A 27,640-nucleotide genomic window follows, 5' to 3' on the forward strand; every position below is an offset into this window, starting at 1 on the left:
CTTAATGAACTAATAATTTAATCTATCATCATTCTTTATGGATGCTGTGTGTGTGTGTGTTTGGCAGTCACCTGGGTGTGATGTGATTTACATGGACCGTGGCTTGTAGGTCCTTTTCATTGTTTCAAAGTGCAAGTCTGGATAACATCTGAGTGTGTGTGTGTGTGTGTGTTAACCACCCAAATGTGACTTAGGAGGACCACACTGTTATTGGGGGACTCCGTCAAAGTTTGCTTCATGGTGACATCACTCTGGTTTTAGGAGGGGTCTTCTCGTATGTCTTGACAGTTTGACCTACAGCATGCAGAGCTGACTGCATGTGCTTTGTTTCTATGTTGAAATTTTTTGAAACTCAGGCTTGAACATTAAGATAGATAGTACTATACAACTTCTTAACTTGTTTTAGGCACTTTTTACTGCTTTAGTGCATGGGCTCTCTCTGGCTGTGTACTCTGGCTTCTTCCCACAGTCCAAAGATGTAGCTTATGGGGTTAGGTTAACTGGTGATTCAAAACTGCCCTTTGGTGTGAATGCAAATGCTTGTCCTTCCATGTTAGACTGGTGATCTGTCCAGGTTGTACTGCCCTATGGTAGCTGGTATAGGCCCCAAAACTGCTACCCCACAATCCTGATAAGGATAAGTGGAAGAGGATGGATGATTGCAAAGGAATCAGTTGTTAATTATTGTAGCCAGTATTTTTTTCAGAAGAAAACATTTCTTGAGTGGAAAGCCCCCCCCCCACACACACACACACATGCAAATTAAAAACAGAAGCACAGGCCTGCCCAGTACAGTTGCAAGGAGAGCACTTGGTCTAATCTTTGTGCCATCTTTTCTTTGTTGCAGGATCTTGATGAAGAAATGCCTCAGCAAGACTCAGAAGCCATGCATTCTTCTTCAGTGCAAGATTTTGAAGAGGTAACATTGACCTAGGACAGATTTTAATGAATGTTTCTCATGCACGATGTGTACCTTACGCTATTTGCCAATAGTGAAATGGTCTATTCATCCTCTTGAGTGATGCATTTTTAGTAACTGTCAGATTACTGTTCTTTTGTCTTCATTCTCTATCTGTTACACACGAAGACTGAGACCAGCCAGATTCAGAAGACTGTGAGCTGCCTAAAGCCGCAACCAAACAGCTTTCCAAACAATGATCTGGACCTGAAACATCCAGAGCCTGAAAGGGTAAATATAATCCAGTGTACCACTTAATGAACTAATAATTTAATCTATCATCATTCTTTATGGATGCTGTGTGTGTGTGTGTTTGGCAGTCACCTGGGTGTGATGTGATTTACATGGACCGTGGCTTGTAGGTCCTTTTCATTGTTTCAAAGTGCAAGTCTGGATAACATCTGAGTGTGTGTGTGTGTGTGTTAACCACCCAAATGTGACTTAGGAGGACCACACTGTTATTGGGGGACTCCGTCAAAGTTTGCTTCATGGTGACATCACTCTGGTTTTAGGAGGGGTCTTCTCGTATGTCTTGACAGTTTGACCTACAGCATGCAGAACTGACTGCATGTGCTTTGTTTCTATGTTGAAATTTTTTGAAACTCAGGCTTGAACATTAAGATAGATAGTACTATACAACTTCTTAAGTTGTTTTAGGCACTTTTTACTGCTTTAGTGCATGGGCTCTCTCTGGCTGTGTACTCTGGCTTCTTCCCACAGTCCAAAGATGTAGCTTATGGGGTTAGGTTAACTGGTGATTCAAAACTGCCCTTTGGTGTGAATGCAAATGCTTGTCCTTCCATGTTAGACTGGTGATCTGTCCAGGTTGTACTGCCCTATGGTAGCTGGTATAGGCCCCAAAACTGCTACCCCACAATCCTGATAAGGATAAGTGGAAGAGGATGGATGATTGCAAAGGAATCAGTTGTTAACTATTGTAGCCAGTATTTTTTTCAGAAGAAAACATTTCTTGAGTGGAAAGGCCCCCCCCCCCCCCACACACACACATGCAAATTAAAAACAGAAGCACAGGCCTGCCCAGTACAGTTGCAAGAAGAGCACTTGGTCTAATCTTTGTGCCATCTTTTCTTTGTTGCAGGATCTTGATGAAGAAATGCCTCAGCAAGGCTCAGAAGCCATGCATTCTTCTTCAGTGCAAGATTTTGAAGAGGTAACATTGACCTAGGACAGATTTTAATGAATGTTTCTCATGCACGATGTGTACCTTACGCTATTTGCTGATAGTGAAATGGTCTATTCATCCTCTTGAGTGATGCATTTTTAGTAACTGTCAGATTACTGTTCTTTTGTCTTCATTCTCTATCTGTTACACACGAAGACTGAGACCAGCCAGATTCAGAAGACTGTGAGCTGCCTAAAGCCGCAACCAAACAGCTTTCCAAACAATGATCTGGACCTGAAACATCCAGAGCCTGAAAGGGTAAATATAATCCAGTGTACCACTTAATGAACTAATAATTTAATCTATCATCATTCCTTATGGATGCTGTGTGTGTGTGTGTGTTTGGCAGTCACCTGGGTGTGATGTGATTTACATGGATGAAGTTTATTAGTTGATATCTGCAACTGAATTGAAAACACCTCACCTTTCCAACTGTCCAAAACAAATAAATGTTGCAATATTTTGCTAACAGTGTCACAATCATCGTCTGGTGTGCACAACAATATCATCTTTGGACAAGTGCATTCAGTGTGTGGGACTGGTTTCCTCCCTCAAGTGGCTTGGCTATAAGTGCAAAGGTGAGACATTTAGTGAATAGGTACATTATATAGTAAAAAGCATTAATGGAGTTCAACAAGTTAAGACTAGCTGAAATGAACACTGCTCCCTTTTTAATTAATGGGTGGTCACGTCTAATTAAAGAAATGTAGTATTACCTCATTGGTGCAGGACCTTGTAAAAATGGTATACTTGGGATTGTCCTCAATTCCCCATTCCATAACATAAACTGCTCAAAATAATAAAGGGAACACTTAAACGATGCGATGTTACTCCAAGTCAGTCACACTTCTGTTATATCAAACTGTTCACTTAGGAAGTAACACTGACAACCAGTTTCACATGCTGTTTTGCAAATAGAGTAGACAACAAGTGGAAATTATAGTCAATTCACCATAATAAAGGACTGGTTCTGCAGGTGGTGACCACAGACCACTTCTCAGCACTTATTCTTTCTGGCTGATGTTATGGTCACTTTTGAATGCTGGCGGTGATTTCATTTTAGTGGTAGCATGAGACAGTCTACAACCCACACAAGTGGCTCAGGTAGTGCAGCTCATCTAGCGTAGCACATCAATGTGAGCTGTGGCAAGAAGGTTTGCTGTGTCTGTTAGTGTAGTGTCCAGAGCATGGAGGTGCTACCTGGATGTGGAGTAGGCCATAGGAGGGCAACAACCCAGCAGCAGGCCTTAAATAGTAAAACTATGTACTATAATTTCCAGTATTTGCTCTGTTTTTTGTCATATCTCGTTGTTAATGTGAGGTTTTTGGGGGGGTTGTATGTGTTTGGTTTTTTTGGGTTTTTTTCCCCCACAATTTCTCAGATGAAATTGCATTAAGTGATGCTGAAACAAAGGACAGTGAGAGTGAATCAGATGATGATGACACATCACTCACAATGTCGGCGTGTGGCACCAGTGAGCCTGTACATGCAGTAGCTGATTCCACAAACACAGCGCAGCCCCAAGACACTGTAGATTGTGGTAAGTTACCACTAGCTTGGTTTCTGTGGATAAAATGTTTGTTACAAATATTAAAACTTAATCAAATTGTGTAATCAGCAGATGAAGGACTACTCACAATGCCTGCAGCAAGTGAGACTGCTGCTCCCTCTGAAGGTAAGGGGTGCAGTTGGTTCTCGAAGCTTATTATTGTTTCATCACTTTGCAACATATGGCAAACTGCAGAGTGGTGGCAAAAAGTCACTTGGATGAGTGACAAAATGTTTCTCCCACTGAAAACGCTATGTCCAGATTAACAGAATCAACGTTTTGGGATTTACTTACCTGGATGATTGAGCATGCATCAAGAGACTTTTATTCAACTTTTTATTCAGTCTTTTATTCACAGCGGAACACTAAATGTTGTCTCATTTTAGAAATTTGATAAATTTTCAAACAGAATTTTAGCTCGTTTTGATATTGATGGTAGCAACACATTTCAGAAGTTAGTACAGGGTAGCATCCATTCTTTTAACAAGCAAATGTTTTTTGTTTTTTTTGTTTGGTTTTTTGTTTGTTTTAACTACTACTACTTTATATATCTTCCAGAGAAAAATGCTGCTCAATCCCACAATTCCCGAAGAGCTCCCAAAAACATGTGGTCCAAGGCTGAGGTTGCTGCAGTGATGAGGCATTTGAAAGACCACATAAACGAAGGGAAACTAGCCACCAAAAATGAATGCAGTCATTGCAAATTGGTAGAAGATCCGGTGTTGGCAGGAAGAACAGTTCAAAACATAAGAGATTTTGTAAGAAACAGAGGATTAACTGCAAAAAGGCAGAAAAAAATGAACTAAAATAACTGTTTAGAGAGCTGTGGTTTTACATCTTGGTCAGATTGCCAATTGTTGTTAACACTGATGTTCTGTTTAAAGAAAAAAAAGTTCTTGTTAAATACAGAAGTAGTTTGTATTTCATAATTTTTACATTTAATTTATTTAGGTTTTTTTTTGACGGGTTATATTTAAAATAAAAAATTATAAATGCATATTTTCTCCCCTTAATATTTACCTTTAAACTATTAAAATTCATTTTAAATGTTTTTAATTTTTCTGTTTTCTATATTTTTATATTTCTGTGGAAAGCGTGGGCATTTTTGTCCATAGATTTCTTTTTTTATTTATGGTTAAAATTAATGTTCAGATCCAAGAACACTAATAAAATGATGTTCCAGTAATCCTGTGTCCTGTCAGATGTGTATTCATGGTAATGATGAGCTATTTACATATTACATCATTGTCCCTTTAAAGACCCAATATTGCTTTTTTTGGACCTCATAAAACACATTGTTGTCAAGTGGACAATGTCTCCAGAAAACACAATAGAGTCTGGTTGGTGTGTATCAGTGTATCTAGACTTCTATAGGGAGTGTATGAGGTCTGAAGTGACCCAAATTTTTTTCAGATTTTTTCGAACACTTTAACCTCGCTCCCTTGGCTCTAAGTCCTTTCAAAAGGGTAGTCCACTTAAACCACCACCGGGCGGATTGACGTAGTATAGTCCCGCCATACCACATAGACCCGTATGTGTGTGTGTGTGTGTGTGTGTGTGTGTGACAGAGAGCGAGAGAGAGAGAGAGAGAGAGAGAGAGAAAGCCTTTTTATGGGATGATCTCATTGTAAGATTTAAATTCAATATATTTGGACAGGTTGACTGAATTGGATTGTGTGTGTGTGTGTGTGTGTGTGTGTGTGTGTGTGTGTGTGTGTGTGTGAGTTTGCTTGTGTCAAAATTGGGGACTTCTGTCAGCTCACACACCAGTCAATTGGGGACACCTCTACCTTTGGGGACCAAAACCACCGTCCCCAATTAGATTTACCTCTAACAACGTTCAGCATGCTCTAAAACATATTTTAATCCAAAAATCTCACCTGTCCCCAAAAGTGACATTTTTTAGATTTTTTGTGTATGTGTATGACATTGCCCCCAAAAATTTTTGCAATCTGTGTATAACTCTATGTTGCCCCTAGTGGAAGTGTGTGAAATTGCAAGAATTTCCACTGTCCCCAAAAGTGACATATCTTGGATTTTTTTGTGTGTGTATTACCTCTCCCTAACCCTTATATTATTATAGTGTAAGATTTCTTTTAATATACTGATCTTTTTTGAAAATCTTATTCAACATTCTTCTGTATGAATGGTTTTATATAAACAAACATTTGTTCTCTTGACTAAATAATAGAAATCAGTAGACTATTTAGTAGATTATATTTTCAAAGGGTAAAGAAGACACTAGAAAATACAAAAGAGTCATATTTCACGTAATTATGATATAAATAGTTTTAATATTTTTTAAAGAATTATTTGGCATGATGTGAAGCAGATGCATGAAATAATGGAGCACTTTAGGTTCATATTTGCTTTCTGAACTGCAGCTTGACATAAATTACTCTAAATTCTTGATACTTTTATTGCAAAATATTTAAGATGTTTCTTGAATTTCTGTTGGATGGTGCAGGGATCCAAAATTTGGTGAAACAGCTGAGCTAAATTTAAATTTCAATGTTAATACCTTTTAGGCAGTATGTAAAATACTGCCTAAAAAGCATAAAAAGTCACAAGCATATGGCATAAAACTTAATTCTCACCAAAGTTTCTTTAAGAGCTGATCAAAAACTGTGTAAGACAATGGTCATTACATATGGATCATGACAGAAAAAAAATTATATCCTGGATACAAGTGGGAAAGATTAGCTTCTGTAGCATGGTTGACTGGGCCTTAGAGATATGTGCAGAGCTCAAGTCAAGTTCAAAGTCAGCTTTATTGTGAAAACCCACATGTACAGATGATACACAGGAATTTTAAATTGTAATGCTCCCACGGTCTACAGTGTACAGTGAAAACCTTAAAGATAAAAACAAAACAAAAGTCCTATGTACAACATAATACAATGAACACTAGTGTCATACAATCAGAGTGCTTTCGGGAAAGAGTTTGTGTGCAAGTGGGGGTGGGGCAGTAAGTCAAAGGGCGATGTTTAGAGTTTTGTATGTCTGTCGGGTGGGGGGGCTCAGAGGAAAGAGATGAATGCAGGTCTGGAGTTCGTGTGTGTGTGAGAGTGAAGAGGGACAGAGCAGGGACAGCCTAAAGATAGGGGAGGTGAGGTAAGACCTCTATGTCACCATAGGCCTTGATCGCAGCCATAGAGGTGTGTGCAAGCAGCAGCATGTAGAGCAGCTTTAAAGGTATGAAAAGTGATTAAAACTTTTTTAGTTTTTTATACCTATATCTTAAGGGTTCTGCTGACAAGTTTCAGCATTTTCTGTTTGAATGTAAGAAAGTTATTTAGTAATAACTGCTAATACTGGTTTGCTAGATGTGCCCTTGATGATTTGGGGAAAAAAAGACTTGAGCTAATTAGCCCGAAAAAGCTAGCCACATATAAGTTACACATTCAGAGCCGTCTTGGATTAAACATCAAGGGATGTTTGAATGAACCAAACTTTCAATATTTTAGGGGATTTAATTTTTTTTATGCTTTTATGATTCTAAAATAATAAAGGATGTTTATTAGCATCCTTAAGTTTTTCATGTGCAAGCTAACAATGAGGATTATCTTGTTAATTAAGAGAGGCTAATGAAACGGAAAAAATAAATAAGCTTTATAAAGAGGAATATTATGCTATTTGTTTAATTTATTTAATTATTATTCTGAAACAAAGAAACATAAATAAACTGCAGGATTTTGAATGTCCCCATTTAGGTTAAAGTGGAGTGTATTTGTGTTAGAAACGTCCCCAAAAGTCATAAGAATATGGCATACTAGTGACTATAGTTGGATATAGTTTTGTATTTTTTTTTTGATATCATGTCCCTATTTTCTGTATAAACCTATCCATGAAGTCAGAGAACAATTTATCAATGATTCCCACACTCAAGTAAGGGCTATGTTGTAAAATCCTTCATTATGTCTAAGATTTGAAAATATGGAACAAATACCAATCAGAATGAGGTTTAAGATAAAGCAATCCATCCCCCACATCATTACACATACCTCAACATATGCATATGTTTAATAATCAGAGTTCATTGTATTTACCATTTCCAGTTATTTACCAGTTATTGTATTTTTAAAAATAGTGTCATGTCCCTTTTTCAGTATAACTCCATGCATGAAGTTCGAGAACAATTTATCAATGATCCCCACACTCAAGTAAGGGTTATGTTAAAAAAAAACAAACCCCTTCATTATGTCTAAGATTTAAAAATACAGAACAAATACCTTAATATATGCGTGTGTTTAATAATCAGAGTTCATTGTATTTACCAGTTCCCTAAGGAAAGTTTCCCATTGAATGTCCCCATTTAGGTTAAAGAGGAGTGTATTTGTGTTAGAAACATCCCCAAAAGTCATAAGTATATGGCATACCTATGACTATAGTCGGATATGTTTTTGTATTGTTTTTTAAAAATAGTGTCATGTCCTTTTTTCAGTATAACTCCATACAGGAAGTTCGGGAACAATTTATCAGTGATCACCACACTCAAGAGTTATGTTGTAAAATCCTTCATTATCTCAAAGATATGAAAATATGGAACAAATACCAATCAGAAGGAGGATTAAGATAAAGTAATCCATCCCCCAAATCATTACACATACCTCAACATATGCATATGTTGAGGTATGTGTAATGAGTTCGTTGTATTTACCAGTTCCCTAAGGAAAGTTTCTCATTGAATGTCCCCATTTAGGTTAAAGCGGAGTGTATTTGTGTTAGAAACATCCCCAAAAGTCATAAGTATATGGCATTCTGATGACTATAGTTGGATATGCTTTGTATATTTTTAAAAAATAGTATCATGTCCCTTTTTCAGTATAAATCTATCCATGAAGTCTGTAAACAATTTATCAATGATCCCCACACTCAAGCAAGGGTGATTGTTGTAAAATCCTTCATTATGTCTAAGATTTGAAAATATGGAACAAATACCAATCAGAATGAGGACTAAGATAAAGCAATCCATCCCCCAAATCATTACACATATCTTAATATATGCAGATGTTTAATAATCAGAGTTCATTGTATTAACCAGTTCCCTAACGAAAGTTTCCCATTGAATGTCCCCATTTAGGTTAAAGCGGAGTGTATTTGTGTTAGAAACGTCCCCAAAAGTCATAAGCATATGGCATACTAATGACTATAGTTGGATATGTTGCGGGATTTTTTTTCTAAAAATAGTATCATGTCCCTTTTTCAGTATAAATCTATCCATGAAGTCTGTAAACAATTTATCAATGATCCCCACACTCAAGCAAGGGTTATTGTTGTAAAATCCTTCATTATGTCTAAGATTTAAAAATACAGAACAAATACCAATCAGAATGAGGACTAAGATAAAGAAATCAATCCGAAAAGTAGTTACACATACCTTAACATATGCATGTGTTTAATGATCAGAGTTCATTGTATTTACCAGTTCCCTAAGGAAAGTTTCCCACTGAATGTCCCCATTTAGGTTAAAGAGGAGTGTATTTGTGTTAGAAACATCCCCAAAAGTCATAAGTATACTGTACGGCATACCTATGACTATAGTCAGATATGATTTTGTATTGTTTTTTACAAATAGTGTCATGTCCCTTTTTCAGTATAACTCCATACATTAAGTTCGAGAACAATTTATCAGTGATCACCACACTCAAGAGTTATGTTGTAAAATCCTTCATTATGTCTAAGATTTGAAAATATGGAACAAATACCAATCAGAATGGGGACTAAGATAAAGCAATCCATCCCCCAAATCATTTGTGTTAAAAACGTCCCCAAAAGTCATAAGCATATGGCATACTAATGACTATAGTTGGATATGCTTTGTATTTTTTTTTAAAATAGTATCATGTCCCTTTTTCAGTATAAATCTATCCATGAAGTCTGTAAACAATTTATCAATGATCCCCACAGTCAAGCAAGGGTTATGTTTTCATTATGAAACATATGCATATGTTGAGGTATGTGTAATGAGTTCATTGTATTTACCAGTTCCCTAAGGAAAGTTTCTCATTGAATGTCCCCATTTAGGTTAAAGCGGAGTGTATTTGTGTTAGAAACGTCCTCAAAAGTCATAAGTATATGGCATTCTAATGACTATAGTTGGATATGCTTTGGGATTTTTTAAAAGATGTTATCATGTTCCTTTTTCAGTATAAATCTATCCATGAAGTCTGTAAACAATTTATCAATGATCCCCACAGTCAAGCAAGGGTTATGTTAAAAAAAAGAACAACCCCTTCGTTATGTCTAAGATTTAAAAATACAGAACAAATACCAATCAGAATGAGGACTAAGATAAAGAAATCAATCCGAAAAGTAGTTACACACACCTTAACATATGCGTGTGTTTAATAATCAGACTTCATTGTATTTACCAGTTCCCTAAGGAAAGTTTCCCATTGAATGTCCCCATTTAGGTTAAAGAGGAGTGTATTTGTGTTAGAAACGTCCCCAAAAGTCATAAGTATATGGCATACCTATGACTATAGTCGGACATGTTTTTGTATTGTTTTTTAAAAATAGTGTCATGTCCCTTTTTCAGTATAACTCCATATAGGAAGTTCGAGAACAATTTATCAGTGATCACCACACTCAAGAGTTATGTTGTAAAATCCTTCATTATGTCAAAGATATGAAAATATGGAACAAATACCAATCAGAAGGAGGATTAAGATAAAGTAATCCATCCCCCAAATCATTACACATACCTCAACATATGCATATGTTGAGGTATTTGTAATGAGTTCGTTGTATTTACCAGTTCCCTAAGGAAAGTTTCCCATTGAATGTCCCCATTTAGGTTAAAGCGGAGTGTATTTGTGTTAGAAACGTCCCCAAAAGTCATAAGTATATGGCATACCTATGACTATAGTCGGATATGTTTTTGTATTGTTTTTTAAAAATAGTGTCATGTCCCTTTTTCAGTATAACTCAATACATGAAGTTCGAGAACAATTTATGAGTGATCACCACACTAAAGAGTTATGTTGTAAAATCCTTCATTATGTCAAAGATATGAAAATATGGAACAAATACCAATCAGAATGAGGATTAAGATAAAGTAATCCATCCCCCAAATCATTACACATATCTTAATATATGCAGATGTTTAATAATCAGAGTTCATTTTATTAACCAGTTCCCTAACGAAAGTTTCCCATTGAATGTCCCCATTTAGGTTAAAGAGGAGTGTATTTGTGTTAGAAACATCCCCAAAAGTCATATGTATATGGCATACCTATGACTATAGTCGGATATGTTTTTGTATTGTTTTTTAAAAATAGTGTCATGTCCCTTTTTCAGTATAACTCAATACATGAAGTTCGAGAACAATTTATCAGTGATCACCACACTCAAGAGTTATGTTGTAAAATCCTTCATTATGTCTAACATTTGAAAATATGGAACAAATACCAATCAGAATGAGGACTAAGATAAAGCAATCCATCCCCCAAATCATTACACATATCTTAATATATGCAGATGTTTAATAATCAGAGTTCATTGTATTAACCAGTTCCCTAACGAAAGTCTCCCATTGAATGTCCCCATTTAGGTTAAAGCGGAGTGTATTTGTGTTAGAAACATCCCCAAAAGTCATAAGCATATGGCATACTAATGACTATAGTTGGATATGTTGTGGGATTTTTTTTCTAAAAATAGTATCATGTCCCTTTTTCAGTATAAATCTATCCATGAAGTCTGTAAACAATTTATCAATGATCCCCACACTCAAGCAAGGGTTATTGTTGTAAAATCCTTCATTATGTCTAAGATTTAAAAATACAGAACAAATACCAATCAGAATGAGGACTAAGATAAAGAAATCAATCCGAAAAGTAGTTACACATACCTTAACATATGCATGTGTTTAATGATCAGAGTTCATTGTATTTACCAGTTCCCTAAGGAAAGTTTCCCACTGAATGTCCCCATTTAGGTTAAAGAGGAGTGTATTTGTGTTAGAAACATCCCCAAAAGTCATAAGTATACTGTACGGCATACCTATGACTATAGTCAGATATGTTTTTGTATTGTTTTTTACAAATAGTGTCATGTCCCTTTTTCAGTATAACTCAATACATGAAGTTCGAGAACAATTTATCAGTGATCACCACACTCAAGTGTTATGTTGTAAAATCCTTCATTATGTCTAAGATTTGAAAATATGGAACAAATACCAATCAGAATGAGGACTAAGATAAAGCAATCCATCCCCCAAATCATTTGTGTTAAAAACGTCTCCAAAAGTCATAAGCATATGGCATACTAATGACTATAGTTGGATATGCTTTGTAATTTTTAAAAAAAATAGTATCATGTCCCTTTTGCAGTATAAATCTATCCATGAAGTCTGTAAACAATTTATCAATGATCCCCACAGTCAAGCAAGGGTTATGTTTTCATTATGAAACATATGCATATGTTGAGGTATGTGTAATGAGTTCGTTGTATTTACCAGTTCCCTAAGGAAAGTTTCTCATTGAATGTCCCCATTTAGGTTAAAGCGGAGTGTATTTGTGTTAGAAACGTCCCCAAAAGTCATAAGTATATGGCATTCTGATGACTATAGTTGGATATGCTTTGGGATTTTTTAAAAGATGTTATCATGTTCCTTTTTTCTGTATAGATCTACCTATAAAGTCAACAAACAATTTATCAGTGATCTCCTCACTCAAGTAAGGGTTATTGTTGTAAAATCCTTCATTATGTCTAAGATTTGAAAATATGGAACAAATACCAATCAGAATGAGGACTAAGATAAAGCAATCCATCCCCCAAATCATTACACATATCTTAATATATGCAGATGTTTAATAATCAGAGTTCATTGTATTAACCAGTTCCCTAACGAAAGTTTCCCATTGAATGTCCCCATTTAGGTTAGAGCGGAGTGTATTTGTGTTAGAAATGTCCCCAAAAGTCATAAACATATGGCATACTAATGACTATAGTTGGATATGTTGCGGGATTTTTTTTCTAAAAATAGTATCATGTCCCTTTTTCAGTATAAATCTATCCATGAAGTCTGTAAACAATTTATCAATGATCCCCACAGTCAAGCAAGGGTTATGTTTTCATTATGAAACATATGCATATGTTGAGGTATGTGTAATGAGTTCGTTGTATTTACCAGTTCCCTAAGGAAAGTTTCTCATTGAATGTCCCCATTTAGGTTAAAGCGGAGTGTATTTGTGTTAGAAACGTCCCCAAAAGTCATAAGTATATGGCATTCTGATGACTATAGTTGGATATGCTTTGGGATTTTTTAAAAGATGTTATCATGTTCCTTTTTTCTGTATAGATTGAAGGATATAAAAAAAACAACAACAGCAATAGAATAATATTAAACACAAAGTGAACCCGTCTTCCTTCATTAAATAGGTTCTTTTAGATGTTAAGGAGGAATTGACTTAACCAGGCTGGCGGAGAATGAAGACAACCGGACACCTGCAGCAGATGGGGAATCAGTGAACTTTTATTGAGACAGAGACAATCTCTCAACACAGCTCACATCAGGAGATTCCTCATATTTGCTGTGAGGATGGGTATATATTCTCTAAAACTTACAGGAGGGGGTTGTGAGGAAAGTGCTGCATTAGCAGAAAAACAACTCCATAAAAGGAAAGCGGCCTTGGGTGTTCTAGCCTCTTCGCTTGCAGATATCTTCCACCTGCAGGATGAGGCGATCGCTTCTTATCGCTCTCAAGGCCAAAGTCGTGAGCACACATTTTTATTACACAGTTGCACAGTAACTTTAAAGCTGAACAATATTTAAAGCTGAATAATGTTTGATCAGATTATATTTTCTTCAAATCCCCCTTTTGACCCATCTTAAATGGGTCAACACACAAAAATAAGTAACATTCAAAGGAACACAGAGACGTGTCGAAGCCTGGCTCGAAAAACTCCTCGGGTCTTATCATTTGTCATTATCTGTCATTGCAGATGAGGAGAAAAGAGTCCAGGCACCACCCTGCCCAGGGGTCGGCTGCAAGCAGTCTCGGTTCCCGATGAAAGCAGTAACAGCTGTCCTGCACAAAAGGATACAACGAGTCAGTGCAACCAGGGTAGTGACACAAAATTAACAGTTCCTGTAACCTAGCAACCAAAAAGCATAAGTAATGATAAAAATGTGGAGAGTGCAGAGTATACTATAATAATGAGAGATATAAACGTGAAAATGTGAAAGAATAAATCAATCGTAAAATAAACCCAGAACGGTAACTGCTAAGGACATTCAAAAGTGAATATGGTAAAACGTGAGGAAGGGGTGTGGAAAAAAAACAATTCATATCCAGTGGTGGGAGTACACATTCGCTCAGGCTTAAGTCCGGAGACCCTGAGAACATCGCTTAACCCTCACAACCCGACCAGACACAGTTCAACCAGATATATCCTTCAAGAGGAAGTGGGTGAGGGAAACAATTAATAACAAGTCTAATACAAAACACCACAGAGAAACAACCATTCTAGAAGCATTTAAACAAGAGAAAGACGATAATGTTCGTCACCCTCACGATCAGAGTTTTCATCATCCGTTGGCGAGGAGGTGGGAAGTTGACTAGCCAATAAAGGCATCTGCCGGGCGAGATCCTTATCCTCAGGAGTGAGAGCTGTAACAATCAGTCTCTGGAAGAGGGATCGAATGCATGGAATACAACAGCAACCGCAGGTGACTAGGATAGCAACAAAAACTGAGATGGAAACTAGGATGGAAGCTACAAGGGCCTTATATTTGCCAAACATGTTAAGCCAAGAGTCCCACATGGCAGTATCAACGCCCGAGTGTTCCTTCATTTTAACAGTAAGAGCTGTGAGACCAGTAATAGCTTTAGTGAGGGAACCATCAGGAGCTGTGTTATTGGGGATATAGGTACAGCACTCCTGACCAAAAAGGCTGCAGACTCCGCCTCTTTCTGCGAGGAGAAAATCCGTTGCGACCCTGTTTTGGAAAGCCATTAGGGAAGTGGCAGATAACTGTGCATGCACAGCTTCAAAACCATCTCGAGTGTAATTAGCCAACAGTTGCACATTAAAGTGAATGTAGTTAATTCTGTCTACATTCGCATTTATTTCAACCATCCAAAGTATCGAGGCCCATCCTGCTTTAACCTGGTCTCGCAGTTTATATTCATCGGGGACCCCACGGGGTATACCTACAGCATCAATATAGGTTGGATTATGAGCTGAACCTGGGATTAGAGAACGTTTAGAGCGGCGTTCAGAGGAGGATGGGAGGCCAACTTCGTGTACTTCTATAGAGAGATCTACTGGAGTGACTAAAACAGGTAAAATAAGAGTTATGAGAGCGCAAAGACCTGACGCACCCCGAGGGAAACCATCATATAACTTGTTTTTGCCACACCACCACCACAAATCAGCCCTAGCCGTAGGTCGGAAGTTTGGTTTCATAACCGTCATCTCAGTGCACCAAGAAGAGTTCAAGCTACCTAGTTTTACTGCATTGCCAGTCAGGTTAATACAAGTGAAATTGTTCACAGCTACATCTGAAGAAAAGAAAGGTGGTTTATTGGAGACCGAGCGTTGAGTTTTAGGAAAGTGGTTTTCCAGATATGAGCAATGACCTCGTTTTGTATTGTTCATAAGATGCAGGAGGCATGCACTATTGACTGGCGCCGGTACAACTCTTAAAGTGGGGCGGGCTCCCATACAAACTATGCAGTCGGAAGCCGTCTTGTCAGCAGCTTGTTCAGCTAGTAGTAACCAGTTGTTTGTTGCTCCAGAAATACCGGTTAGAATTTGGAAGAGGTCATCTTTAGACATTTTATTTGTGTCTACAATGCGTATTCGGCCGTTTCTCCCCCCGTTTGTATATGTCACCGGAGGGCCATTAAAGGTGGGGTTATCATCTTTAACTACAGAGCTTGGAGCTGCACCAACGCTAGGGCATATTTCCATTTGCCAATACAGGGCGGTGCGATCAGTCCAAGGGGCAAGTATAAATTGTTGACAGGAGGTCAAGGCCAGATCCTTTAGGGTAAAAATTAAGCCTGAAAGATCCGGTTTTTTTGCTATTCTGAGCATATTTTGGTTTCTCCAGTGCAAAGCCTGACCCCTAGAGTGCTTGGACCAATCGAGGTCCGTTTCTGACACTAAACTGGACCACTTCCACTGATGCCAACCTCCCAGGGTTATATACCACACTGAGGAGGAGAGATGTACTGCAAGGTTAAAAAGATCCCCCCCTTGGTCTTTGGTGACGGGAGTGACTGGGAAGCTAGCGAAATCTATTTCAACTACCCAACTTTTATTGTTGGGGACACAGAGAGTAATCATTCTAGTCGTACTTGGGGTACAGGAGGTAACCGTGTCTCGTTTCTTTCTAAATCGATCGGGCGTGGGCAAAACTGGAGAGGAAGTGGTGGGCAAGACCCTAGGGGCTACATTTGTCAGATTGGGACTGTCAGAAAGGGGCGAAGCTTTTGAACTTGAAGGTGTCAGAAGTGTCGGGGGCCCTTCACAGATCAGGATTATGCCAATGGGAATGAGACCCAGGGCCAGGAAGCAAACAAAGACGCAACATCTTTGCCTGCCTGTCATTTCAGGGGGAAAGGGCCAAGACATGTTTACTTAGCTTGTATGTCTTCTAATACAGGATGATGGGGCACAGAACGGTGGTCCAGTTCCCCCCACCTCGCCAAGGGCGTGTTCTAGGAGTTAAAGAGCAACAAAAAGTATCAGTGACACAACTTTAAATGAGCTTTCAGCGGTCAAAACTATTGCAATGTAAAATGTAAATCTTAAAAACTCAAGCCAATATAAAAGCAAAGTCATAAAAGATGTTAAAAATAAAGAAAATGTTTAGTTCAGTATGAAGAACACCCCCTTTTGTAACCAGCCGGCTTGTAGGTTGAGCTTTGGCTCCCTCAAGTGGTTGGTGATGCTGTTGCAGCTCCTTCTGACAGGTCCTTCTGCACCTCTCTCAAGGTTCTTCCTGGTTCGGTGGCAGCAGCGCACTGTGTGTAATGAAACCAGGTGTCACCTTTCCCTTCGAGCCTGACAGCGTGGGAGGTCCGCTCTGTTATGCGGTAAGGGCCTGTCCAGCGAGGCTCAGCCCACTTTCTCTTTGTGACTTTCAGGAGGACGTAGTCCATTCCAGGTGTAGCCGCCTCTTTCAGCTCTTGCTGGTTTCTTTCAGCGACCTGTGAGGAATACTGGGCAACAAAACTGCGGAGCATGTTATAATATGTCCTCGGATCGAGGTCTGAATCAGCTTCATCCGACATTAACAGGCGAGAGGAGGGGCCAGGAAAAGGCCTGCCATGCTCCAACTCAAATGGAGTGTAACCAGAGGTTTGATTTACTGAGCATCTTATGGACATTAATGCAAGAGGCAATGCCTTAACCCAAGCTAATTTGGTCTGTGCACAGATTTTAGCCAATTTAGTTTTTAGAGTTTGATTCATCCTTTCCACTTTCCCCTGGGACTGGGGGTGGTAAACTGAGCCAAACTTATGTTTCAAACCTAATGCGGCTTCAACCCTCTGCAGATCGTGGTTCCTGAAATGTGAACCATTGTCCGACCTTATGACCTCGGGAAACCCATGCTGTGGTATATAATGATTAATCAGACACTTCACCACAGTTCTACTGTTTTCACTTGCTGTCGGCCAGGCTTCTGGCCAACCTGAAAATGCATCCACAGCCACCAGCAGGTACCTGTAACTACCTACTCTGTCCACCATGTCTGTGTAATCAATGATTATTTCTTTCCCTGGGCAAAGTGGGATGGGGAAGTACCCTGCTATTGGCTTGAAGGCGGGCTTGATTCCAAATTGGTTGCACTCCTTACAGGTTTTAACCATGTATTTTGTCATGTCTTTTAGATAAGGGTGCCACCAGCCAGCTAAATTCCTCATCATTTGTGCAGGTCCCACATGCCCCACTCCATGTGCCTCTTCCATTGCTGTCTGTCTGACCCCTGGCGGTAGAATGGGCCTTCCATCTGGGCCCCGCCACACATCTGTGTTTGTGGCTCCTCTTGTTACCCATAATGATTTTTCCTGGGGGCTGGCTTTGTCCTGTAACTCTCTGATTGTGGCTAGGCCTAGTTGTATGGGTGGTCTTTCTGGAGGGGGTGTGGCTTCTGGGTCCATTACCATAATCAGGGAGGGTAAGTAACCAGCTGTCTGCTTAGCTACTAAGTCGGCCTGTTTGTTACCTAATGCCACTAAATCCAATCCGGCACTGTGTCCTTTGCATTTTACCACTGCCACCTTAACAGGTAACAACAGTGCTTCCGCTAATTCCCTCATTTCCATCTCATGTTTAATAGGCTTTCCGCTGGCTGTCAAAAAACCAGCTCTTAGCCACTGCTTGAGCTCCACATGCACTGCTCCCACAGCATAAGCTGAATCACTGTATATATTCACTTTCTGTCCCTTTCCCATCCTTAAGGCTTCAATCACCGCTCTCAGTTCAGCTCTCTGTGCAGACTGTTGTCCTGTCAACTGCTCTGCCTTCACTGTTTTCCATCTCATGTCTGTCTGTTCCACTATTGCCCATGCAGCCTTCAACATTCCACTTTCAGTTCTGAAACAACATCCATCTGTGAACCAATCTTTTTCTGCATCCATTAGAGGTTCTGCCTGCAAATCTGGCCTGATTTTCTCCTGTACCTGCACAACCTCTTCACACATATGTGGTTCCCCCGATCCCATGTGATCAGCCATGTTTATGCCTTCATGTGAGTAGGTGATGTGTGGTGCTTCCAAAATGGTACTGAGGCGTCTCTGCCTGAGTGAAGTGAGTGTGAAGGCCTGTGAGGAGACGTAGGCCACCACACTGTGTGATGTCAAAATTTTTAGTGGGTGGTTCATCACTATGTGTGCTGTTTTCTGAATGATTTTTGCAAGTCCAGAAACGTGTTGTGTGCACGGTGGGTGGCGTTTTTCAGTGTTGTCAAGCATTACGCTTACATATGTCAACACTTTTCTCTCTCCCCCTTTTTTCTGGAACAGGATACCATTGATATGGGTTCCAGTTCCAGAAACATCAAGATGAAAAGGCAAAGCATAATCTGGCACAGCAAGGTCAGAGGCGACAGAAAGCTGTTGTTTTAACTTTATAAACGCCTGTTCTGTTTCTGTAGTCCATGAGAGGGGAGCAGAGAGGTTTCTCATGCCTTGTTCATTTACCAAAGCGCGCAAAGGGGAAGTAAGGCCAACATAGTCTGGGACATAGGTCCTGCTGTAACCAGTCAGGCCCAAAAATGACAACATGTCTTTTACAGTTAGAGGTTTTGGATGGTGCAAAATGGAGTTCCTGTGTTCTGGGGACAAGGAAATACCGGACTGTGAGACCATGCGGCCTAGAAAAGAAACCTGTTTTCTTGCAATCTGTAGTTTGTTTTTGCTCACTTTAAAACCTGTGTTGGCCAGGTGGTGAAGTACCACTCTGGTGGCCTCCAAACAGATGTCAGCCGTGGGAGCAGACAGCAAAAGGTCATCCACATATTGTATTAACATACAGTCAGATGGTAGTGGGCAGGTTTGTAAAAGTTCTTTCAAACACTGATTAAACAGTCCTGGGGAGAGGGCAAATCCCTGTGGTAAGCGAGTGTAACGCCATTGTCGGCCTCTAAATGTAAATGAGAAAATGTCACGCAGTGACTCACGAAGTGGGAGGCAGAAAAAGGCATTAGCCAAGTCAATGCAGGTGAACCAGGCATGAGATGGTGGGAGGTTGGTCAAGGCAACATAAGGATTAGGCACAGGCAAAGTAGGAGTGCCAAGTAAGGCATTAATCCTTCTCAAATCATGTGCCATTCTGAACTTCCCCGTGCCTTTTTTCTCAACGGGTAGGATGGGCGTGTTCCACTTAGAGCAGGAGGGCTCCAGGACACCGGCAGTGACCAAACCAGAAATTGTTTCTGCAATCCCAGCCTCAGCCTCCGGTCTGTGTGGGTACTGAGGCTGCCACAAAGGGGTAGCAGATGACAGTTGAAAAGAGACTGGCTCCACATCAACTAAACCTACATCTGTGGGTCCATGGGACCACAAACAATCTGGAAGAGAGTCGAGTAAAGGCGCAGCATCACAGTGGTCTGTGTGTTCTCTGCCATGTGACCCGCTGACCACTCTATGTTGCAGTGTTGAGGAATTAAAGCAATCATTTAAAATTTGGTATGTGTTGGTAGATGGAGAAAACAAAACCTGTGGGAGTTTTGTAGGTGTCCAGTCAGTGGCCGCAAGGGAACGTTTAACCATTCCACCCAGCTCCTTAGCCTGGTGTCCAGGATGTAAGGCCAGTGACACATGGGGAGCTGCCTCATCAGACATCATGTACCACTGTAATTGATCTGTTGTAAAAGTAACCGCTGCTGCCACTCCCTCCGGTGCCGCAAAAATGCACGACATGTTCAAAGACCAAGCCCGCCCCTCACACTGCTCCTGGAACATGTGCTGGTACCAGGTGGTGTCATGCCTGTCATAAAACAGTGTAACATGAGGTGGGTCAGGGGGAGGGACATAAGGATGTAGGAGTGAGAGCCACGGCCGCCATTGCTGAAAAGCAGTACAAACTCCTGGTTCAGCAGGTGTTTCAACTTCCAATAATGCCCAGTAGATGTCAGCAGAGTCCGCCAAACAGGAGGAGGGTTGCAGCAGAAACTGACCACCTCCCTCTGGCCCATTAGAACAGGGAAGCACAACCCCAGTAGGGAGAGTCACAGTTAGGCCTTGTGAAGAGCAGAGTATTGTGGCTCCTAATTTAATCAACAAGTCTCTTCCCAGTAAATTCACAGGCGCCTGTTTTGAACAAACATAGCTGTGTAACAAAGTCTGATCTCCAACCTTTGTGGGTAGGGGCACGGTGTAAGGCAGAGTTTTAGGTTCCCCAGATATGCCCACCACTGTAATCACTGTGTCAGTAAGTCTTTCACGAGCAACATCCCTAATGGTGGAGTACGTAGCTCCAGTGTCCACTAAAAAGCTGCTTCTTCTTTTATCTACAGTTATGGACAGCATAGGGTCCGCCGTTGTCCCTTCACTGTCCTGGGCAGTCTGTGGGGTGTCCTATAGCTGGGGACCACCCTCGTAGTACTCCCACCCCATCACAGGCATCTGTGGGGCCGGGGGCACTTCAACTAAAGCACCACGAGGTCCACCTCTGTGGCCAGGATGCTGATAGGGCCCACCACGGGCTCCCCTGCCTCTTCCAGCAGCCGGGTTCAAAGGGCACGCTTTAGCCCAGTGTCCAGGTTGTCCACACCGGAAACAAACATACATCTGGGCTCCCCTACCACCTCCCATCTGACCCCTTCCCCTGAAACCACCTCTGTTTCCTCCAAATGGGGAACCTCTCTGCCCATAAGGGGCCGGGGAGTGATAAGCACCATACTGGGGGGGCTGTGGATCAGCTGGCCACGGGTTCGGATACAAATCAGGGGCAACTGGACCAGGAGGGGGAGCCGCAGCGGCCACAAGCTGCTTTTTAGGCTTGTCACCTTTTCCACCCAGGTCGTTTTTAGCTTTCTGCAGCTGAACCTTCAACAGTTGCAACTGTAAATCTTCGACGCTCTCCGCTTTATCATCAGACTTAATCTGCACTTTGTTAAGATTAAAAATCAAATGTTTCTTCCAGATTGCAAAGTCACAGTCCTGCAAATCAGGATTATCCTCCATTTTCTGGCTTACTGACTCCGGAATGCCCCTCAGCACCGCCCTTCTAAACCACATGCTCTGTGAACAAGTCCTACTGGGGTGATGACCTGTATGGTTCACCCAGTCTTCAACAGCCTGATTTAGATAATGGGTGGGATTTTGCTTTCCCTCCCATTTAAATTTCTGTAAGGTGCCTTGATTTTTGGGTGGGAATTGTTTGCGCAGGGCCGGTCCAATAAACCTCAAGGCCTGCATTAGTGGCACCGCGTTCTCATGCATGGTAGTACCCGCATTTTGTTCCAGGTCCGCTGCCTGAGATCGGGATGTGCACCTAGTTATAATAGCTCTAAAATCTCCCAGTGCGAGGTCCTGTCCAGCTGTGTATTTATCCAAACCAGCCAACCAGGCATTCCCTCCCTCCATTATGTCAGGGAGTTTGTCCACTAGGGCCTGGACATCTCCGAATGAATAAGGTTGATACACTGGTCTACGTTGCGCTTTAGTCTGGACCAGGGGAAACATGCCTGGAGGCTGAGGCACAGGGCCCTTAGATCTAGTCTGATATCCTAAACTGGGAGAGGTAGAGGGGGGTGTATGGTTAAGGTCACTGAGTTCATCATCAGTATCCTCAGTTTCTTCCCCGCCTGGTGGGTTAGCAGTGTCAGCAAAAACGTGGGCTAAACTCATCTGTGTTTCCGGATCCTGACGGCCCACCAAAGACATGTTAACTGTGACATTTGGTGAAGTGCCAGGCTCAGTTTTTGCAGTAGCGGTCAGATCTCCTTTAACAGCGACAGGAGTGCTGGCAAAGGGGTTGGACCGGGAAAGAGGGGCTGACGCAACACGATTATTCACCTGGACCACTGACCTATGTTCATTTAAGCAGCTGCGTAATGCTGCTTCTAGATCAGTTAATTGTTGTTCAGTGGGTTCCTGTCTGTTCATTCGAACCGCAAATGGTGCGCTCGCAAATGGGTCAGTTAGGCCCTCAGATCCGGTTCCAGAACAGTGGGACATAGAAGAGGGGGCTCTACTACTAGCTGAGGATGTCGCCGACAGAGAGGAGCTTCCTGGGCATAAATGCTTGGTATCTATGGGAGTTGGAGCTACGGGCGGTTCTTCTCCAATAGTCATTATTCCACCAGAGATATTAAGTACCGGATATATGCCTGCTGAGGGAGGAGTTGAGGCAGAATAGGGAGGTGGCTGAGACCTATTTTTCTTCATGTGTGGTTTTGCAGTTTCCCATAAACACACCCAGTGATTAAATTTAGCTTTGCGGCCTGCGTGCTTATCTGCTTCCTTTCTGTGTCTCACCCCGCTCATCACACCTGCACCTGCTGCTGCTGAGTTGGCTTCTTCCTCTTTCTCTTTTGCCTGCATAGCCTTATTCTGCCAAATTATTCCCCAATTACCACTACTCCCCTCGTCTTTTCCCTTTTCTTTCATTAACCTTTCAGCTGTTTTCCTCAATGACTCTTTCTGCTTTTTTGCTTCTTTAGGCTGGTGTGTGGAGTTGATGACTGTCTCAACACATGTTAATTGTTCTCCCAATGTGCTAAGAATAACACCGGGACCCCAACCATCATTATTAGTTTCTCGATCTAATTCTCCATCCATTTTACTGTCAATGGAGGAGTGTTTTTTTTATTGATTTTAAAGGAGAATTTGGGCCAGCTGGGTTTCTGCCTCTGTTAGGCACTAACAGCTGGGGCGCTGCTTTAAAGGTGAGTCAGCACTGAAATATCCCTTCAGGTGTTACCAAGCTTCTACCAAACCGAAGTCTGGCGGGTAACCTTGCCTAGAGCTTCCTGATAGGGGTGCTAGTTGGTTGTCACCTTGTTCACACGTCTCATTCACACTTCATACATTACCTGCAGTCACTCATTACCCTCCTTATGTATGTAATAAATGTGTAAAAAAAATTCTATGTGTGGTGTATTATTTTAACCAAAAGAGGAACCTAGTTCCTTTAATTGTGTAATCTGTGAACAACGGAGAACAAACTGTCCTGCCCAGTGTTCCACAGCAAGCATTCAGCGTGTATTTATGTGTGTCCAATATCAAACAGAACATCAAAACATTTAAAACACTAAAATCATCGGGGTTTTAAGAAGAGATCCGTTTTCTCCTATTGATCAAAGGGACCCCTCCTTTGGACTCCAACCAGTACTTCTCCTTTTTAAGTTTTAGAGGATCTTTTCTAATAAAGTCCTCTGGGCCTTCCTAACCCTTCTGTAGTTTAGAGAATATTACTAAAAAATATTCTCAAGGCCTTTAACCTTTTAATTTGTTTAGAAAGGCGTTACTAATAAACCCTTTCAAGGTCCCAGACCTGCACTGAGGTATTTATCCGACACCGGAGAGCAACCCGTCGGCTGCAACCGTGGTCAGACCTCAGTTCACTCTTATCTTTATTCACTTATTCACTTATTTCTTATTCACTTATCTCTTATTCACTTGTCTGATTCTCAACAAGCCTTAAGTAAGCCAGACAATTTTGGTTATGAATTACTAGGAGTTTGGACACTAAGTATTTTTATAATGTTCAATATAGCAGAAATAAAAGGTCTGCTTACCTTGTTTTTGTGTGCACACAGCTTTTGTCCAAACTCCGTTCACTCAGACCACTGCCGATGTCCTCCCACCCGTTCCAGTTTGGCCTGGAGCGGATCCTGTTCCGTGACGCCAATTGAAGGATATAAAAAAAAACAACAACAGCAATAGAATAATATTAAACACAAAGTGAACCCGTCTTCCTTCATTAAATAGGTTCTTTTAGATGTTAAGGAGGAATTGACTTAACCAGGCTGGCGGAGAATGAAGACAACCGGACACCTGCAGCAGATGGGGAATCAGTGAACTTTTATTGAGACAGAGACAATCTCTCAACACAGCTCACATCAGGAGATTCCTCATATTTGCTGTGAGGATGGGTATATATTCTCTAAAACTTACAGGAGGGGGTTGTGAGGAAAGTGCTGCATTAGCAGAAAAACAACTCCATAAAAGGAAAGCGGCCTTGGGTGTTCTAGCCTCTTCGCTTGCAGATATCTTCCACCTGCAGGATGAGGCGATCGCTTCTTATCGCTCTCAAGGCCAAAGTCGTGAGCACACATTTTTATTACACAGTTGCACAGTAACTTTAAAGCTGAACAATATTTAAAGCTGAATAATGTTTGATCAGATTATATTTTCTTCAAGATCTACCTATAAAGTCAACAAACAATTTATCAGTGATCTCCTCACTCAAGTAAGGGTTATTGTTGTAAAATCCTTCATTATGTCTAAGATTTGAAAATATGGAACAAATACCAATCAGAAGGAGGATTAAGATTAAGATGCTTTTTATACTATTTGTGCCTAATATAGTATTTCTGCTTTTTATAGGATTTGTGCCTAATATAGTATTTCTGCTAAATTATAGTATTTATTATTTTTATAGGATTTGTGCCAAACATAGTATTTCTGCTAAATTATAGTATTTCTGCTTTTTATACTATTTGTGCCTAATATAGTATTTCTGCTTTTTATAGGATTTGTGCCTAATATAGTATTTCTGCTAAATTATAGTATTTATTATTTTTATAGGATTTGTGCCAAACATAGTATTTCTGCTAAATTATAGTATTTCTGCTTTTTATACTATTTGTGCCTAATATAGTATTTCTGCTTTTTATAGGATTTGTGCCTAATATAGTATTTCTGCTTTTTATAGGATTTGTACCTAATATAGTATTTCTGCTTTTTATAGGATTTGTGCTTAATATAGTATTTCTGCTAAATTATAGTATTTCTGCCAAATTATAGTATTTGTGCTAAAACATAGTCTTAATTTAAAATTACAATATTCATAGTTCATCACAGTGTCTCTGGTAAATCACAATATTTCTGATCTGTTGTACTATTTTTCTAAATCATAGTGTTTCTGTAATGTTTAAGTATTTTTGGCTAAATATATTCTTTCTGTTATCTTATACTATTTCTCCTAAATTCTTGTATTTTTGAGAAGTTATCATGTTTCTGGTAAGTTACAATATTTCTGCTAAATTCTGCTATGCTATTGTATTTCTGCCAAGTATTATGTTTCCTCTAAGATATTGCAGTTCTGCTAAGTTATTCCATTTTAGCAAAGTTCTTTTGCTTCTGCAAAGTTTTTACAATTTCTGCAACTTTTCAGCTTTTTCAGCTACTTTTTGCATACAGTTTCAGCTTTAAGCATCCACACTGCATTTTCGCAGGAAATGCAAATTTTTCTAGTTACTTTTCTTTTACACATTAGATCAGTCTTTTCCAAACTGTGGTACGCGGGCTCTCTCTGGTAGTACGTGGGTGTAAACATACACGGCAGACCCAGTGGCATTTTGATGCTTTTTATTAAAGCTTTGACGGTTGCTGTCCACAATACTCACAGAGCTGCAGCTCTCCCGCTGCCCGCTCAACATAACACCAACAACCCAACCACAGGACCCAGTACAATATTTAATTCGGCGGGGCGTGATTGCGGATGCCGTGCAGGTGCGTCCGCCTCCTCTGCATGGCACCGCAGGCCACGCCCCGCCACAGTGGGGAATCTACAAATTTTTTTGAGATTAAATAATATACCATTGTGGAGGTTGTTAAAATCTCCCAATTCTTTTGATCTTTGGGCTGAAGGAAGGACAATACTCGGTGTATAAATGCTCAATCAACAATTATTTTATTCCATACAATTCAACACTTTATGAGCATACACCATCCGGATGGGGAGACATGCATGAAGAGGGTCACAGCAAATCTCAAAATGGTGGAGGGTTACTCAAACTCTTATAGCCTCTGGTGGCCCCCACCTAGTCGTAAAAACCTAAACATCCACATTCTTTCTCTCTTACAGCGCCTAAGTGACGGCCTTGGCTCCCTGTTTTATCTTCTCCTTATGAGATGGGGCAGAAAACCTCTCCGGTATGCTCTGTTCTCTTCTAATCAGACAAATAAGGCCATAACTCTCTGTATTTCTTATAACTCAGCAGTATAATGCATCATAAAACAATATCATTCATTCACAATAAATCAGCAGTCTAATGTAATACAAATCAGTTTAATAAATCTAATAGTTATCACCTCTTCAGGAGAATAATGCAAACTAAAACTACATAATAGTCTCACAATCTTTAATTAGGGGTGTAACGTGGCATAAGATAATATAATAATCTCACAAGGTATACAACGACAACACGTGAGTTCCTGAGGCTCTTCTGGGAGCCAGAGTCAACCAGAAAACGTCTCCCCGAGCGTGAGTCCTCTATGAAGAGCAGCCTTTCCTTATTGCCAGCGGTCACGGATAGGGTTGCCAACCGTCCCTTTAAAAACGGAATCGTCCCGTATTGAGCTAATAAGGGACGCACTTTGTCCCGTAATACAGTGAGAATCAAAAGTAGTCTATAAATGTTAATGGAATTAACGCTTTGTTTGAAAACATAATTCCCAGCCCCTCTCCTGCTTTGTGACCAATGAACTGACAGCACACTTATGACAATTCGAGTATGACAATTCAGATTTGTTTCCAACAGGGAAACAAACGCCGACACTGCGGTGCAAGTCTCAGACGACAGTACACCTAAAGCTGGGCAGACACTGCGATTTTTTCAGTCACATTATTCAGCTCCTGCTCAAACTGCACAATTGACTCGCAGGGGTTAGAAGTTGGTAGGTCACGATGCAGGGTCTCACACTATACCGCCCGATGCTCTGATGCGACCTGAGTGCTCACACTGTGCCTCCTTAAAATGAAGGTTATAACAGAAATTCTGTCACTCGCTCGCTCTCTCTCCCTCTCTGTCTTTCACTCACACAGACACACCACCACCATCAACTTTGCTAAATTGCTAATGAAAAACACTGGTCAGGCAGCTGTTGTAGCGGTAGACTACTGTTCCCATAAGGCTGTGTGTGGGGGGAGCTTCCGGGTTACGAGTAAAGTTGGAACACATCACCCGAACACGCTGCGTCCAGTGTCATCATTTATACGTGGTGTCAGAAGTGCGAACGGCGGTCTCCACAGTTTTTTTTTCTTCTTCTTTTTCGAGTACAGTACTGTGCAGTTAACTGCGACAGAAGTTTTCGCATCGGTAACCCGAACAAGACCGGCATGCAGGTGAAGCGTGGCCGAGGCTGTGACCGGCGCTAGCAACAGGGCGCGTGCGCGCGCGCGGTCGAGCACGAGCTTCACATGTCGGAAGGAGGAGACGAGGTCGGCGCACCGGAAAGCTTGGATTCTGAACGCGAGGAAGCCAGGGATCCACACGTCACGATGGCGACCACGGTACAAATAACACCCCCAGAA

At 40.7% G+C, this 27,640-nt stretch overlaps 2 protein-coding genes and 1 long non-coding RNA gene across 3 annotated transcripts; 1 reads left to right on the plus strand and 2 right to left on the minus strand.

Moving 5' to 3' along the window:
• The first annotated feature begins 2,274 nt into the window (after nt 1-2,274).
• On the plus strand, nt 2,275-4,877 carry LOC146714785 (uncharacterized). The gene is made up of 5 exons (XM_085451104.1): nt 2,275-2,399; nt 2,614-2,719; nt 3,524-3,682; nt 3,764-3,817; nt 4,250-4,877. The coding sequence occupies exons 3-5, from the start codon at nt 3,598-3,600 to the stop codon at nt 4,495-4,497; spliced, it is 387 nt and encodes a 128-aa protein (XP_085307230.1). The 5' UTR covers nt 2,275-2,399; nt 2,614-2,719; nt 3,524-3,597; the 3' UTR covers nt 4,498-4,877.
• A 15,853-nt stretch (nt 4,878-20,730) lies between these two features.
• Nucleotides 20,731-22,938, minus strand: LOC146714786 (uncharacterized). The gene has a single exon (XM_085451109.1). It carries the CDS (start codon nt 22,936-22,938, stop codon nt 20,731-20,733), a length of 2,208 nt encoding a protein of 735 aa, XP_085307235.1.
• A 579-nt stretch (nt 22,939-23,517) lies between these two features.
• Nucleotides 23,518-24,515, minus strand: LOC146714787 (uncharacterized). Its single transcript, XR_014918860.1, has 2 exons — nt 24,125-24,515; nt 23,518-23,993 (listed from the first exon to the last, which is right to left on the minus strand). It is a non-coding gene; the product is annotated as an uncharacterized LOC146714787 (long non-coding RNA).
• Between the last annotated feature and the right edge of the window lie 3,125 nt (nt 24,516-27,640).

The sequence above is a fragment of the Copadichromis virginalis genome, linkage group LG3, assembly GCF_057382275.1.
Source record: "Copadichromis virginalis isolate Kocher_CV1m ecotype Utaka linkage group LG3, C_Virginalis_male_GT1.1, whole genome shotgun sequence".
Classification (NCBI taxonomy): domain Eukaryota; kingdom Metazoa; phylum Chordata; class Actinopteri; order Cichliformes; family Cichlidae; genus Copadichromis; species Copadichromis virginalis.

What these genes read in the sequence shown, in the direction of transcription:
- LOC146714785 (XM_085451104.1), top strand. Translation starts at nt 3,598, where the DNA reads ATGTCGGCGTGTGGCACCAGTGAGCCTGTACATGCAGTAGCTGATTCC. An exon ending in CCAAGACACTGTAGATTGTG is followed by an intron (nt 3,683 to 3,763) that starts GTAAGTTACCAC and finishes TGTAATCAGCAG; the next exon opens with ATGAAGGACTACTCACAATG. An exon ending in GACTGCTGCTCCCTCTGAAG is followed by an intron (nt 3,818 to 4,249) that starts GTAAGGGGTGCA and finishes TATATCTTCCAG; the next exon opens with AGAAAAATGCTGCTCAATCC.
- LOC146714786 (XM_085451109.1), bottom strand. Translation starts at nt 22,938, where the DNA reads ATGGATGGAGAATTAGATCGAGAAACTAATAATGATGGTTGGGGTCCC.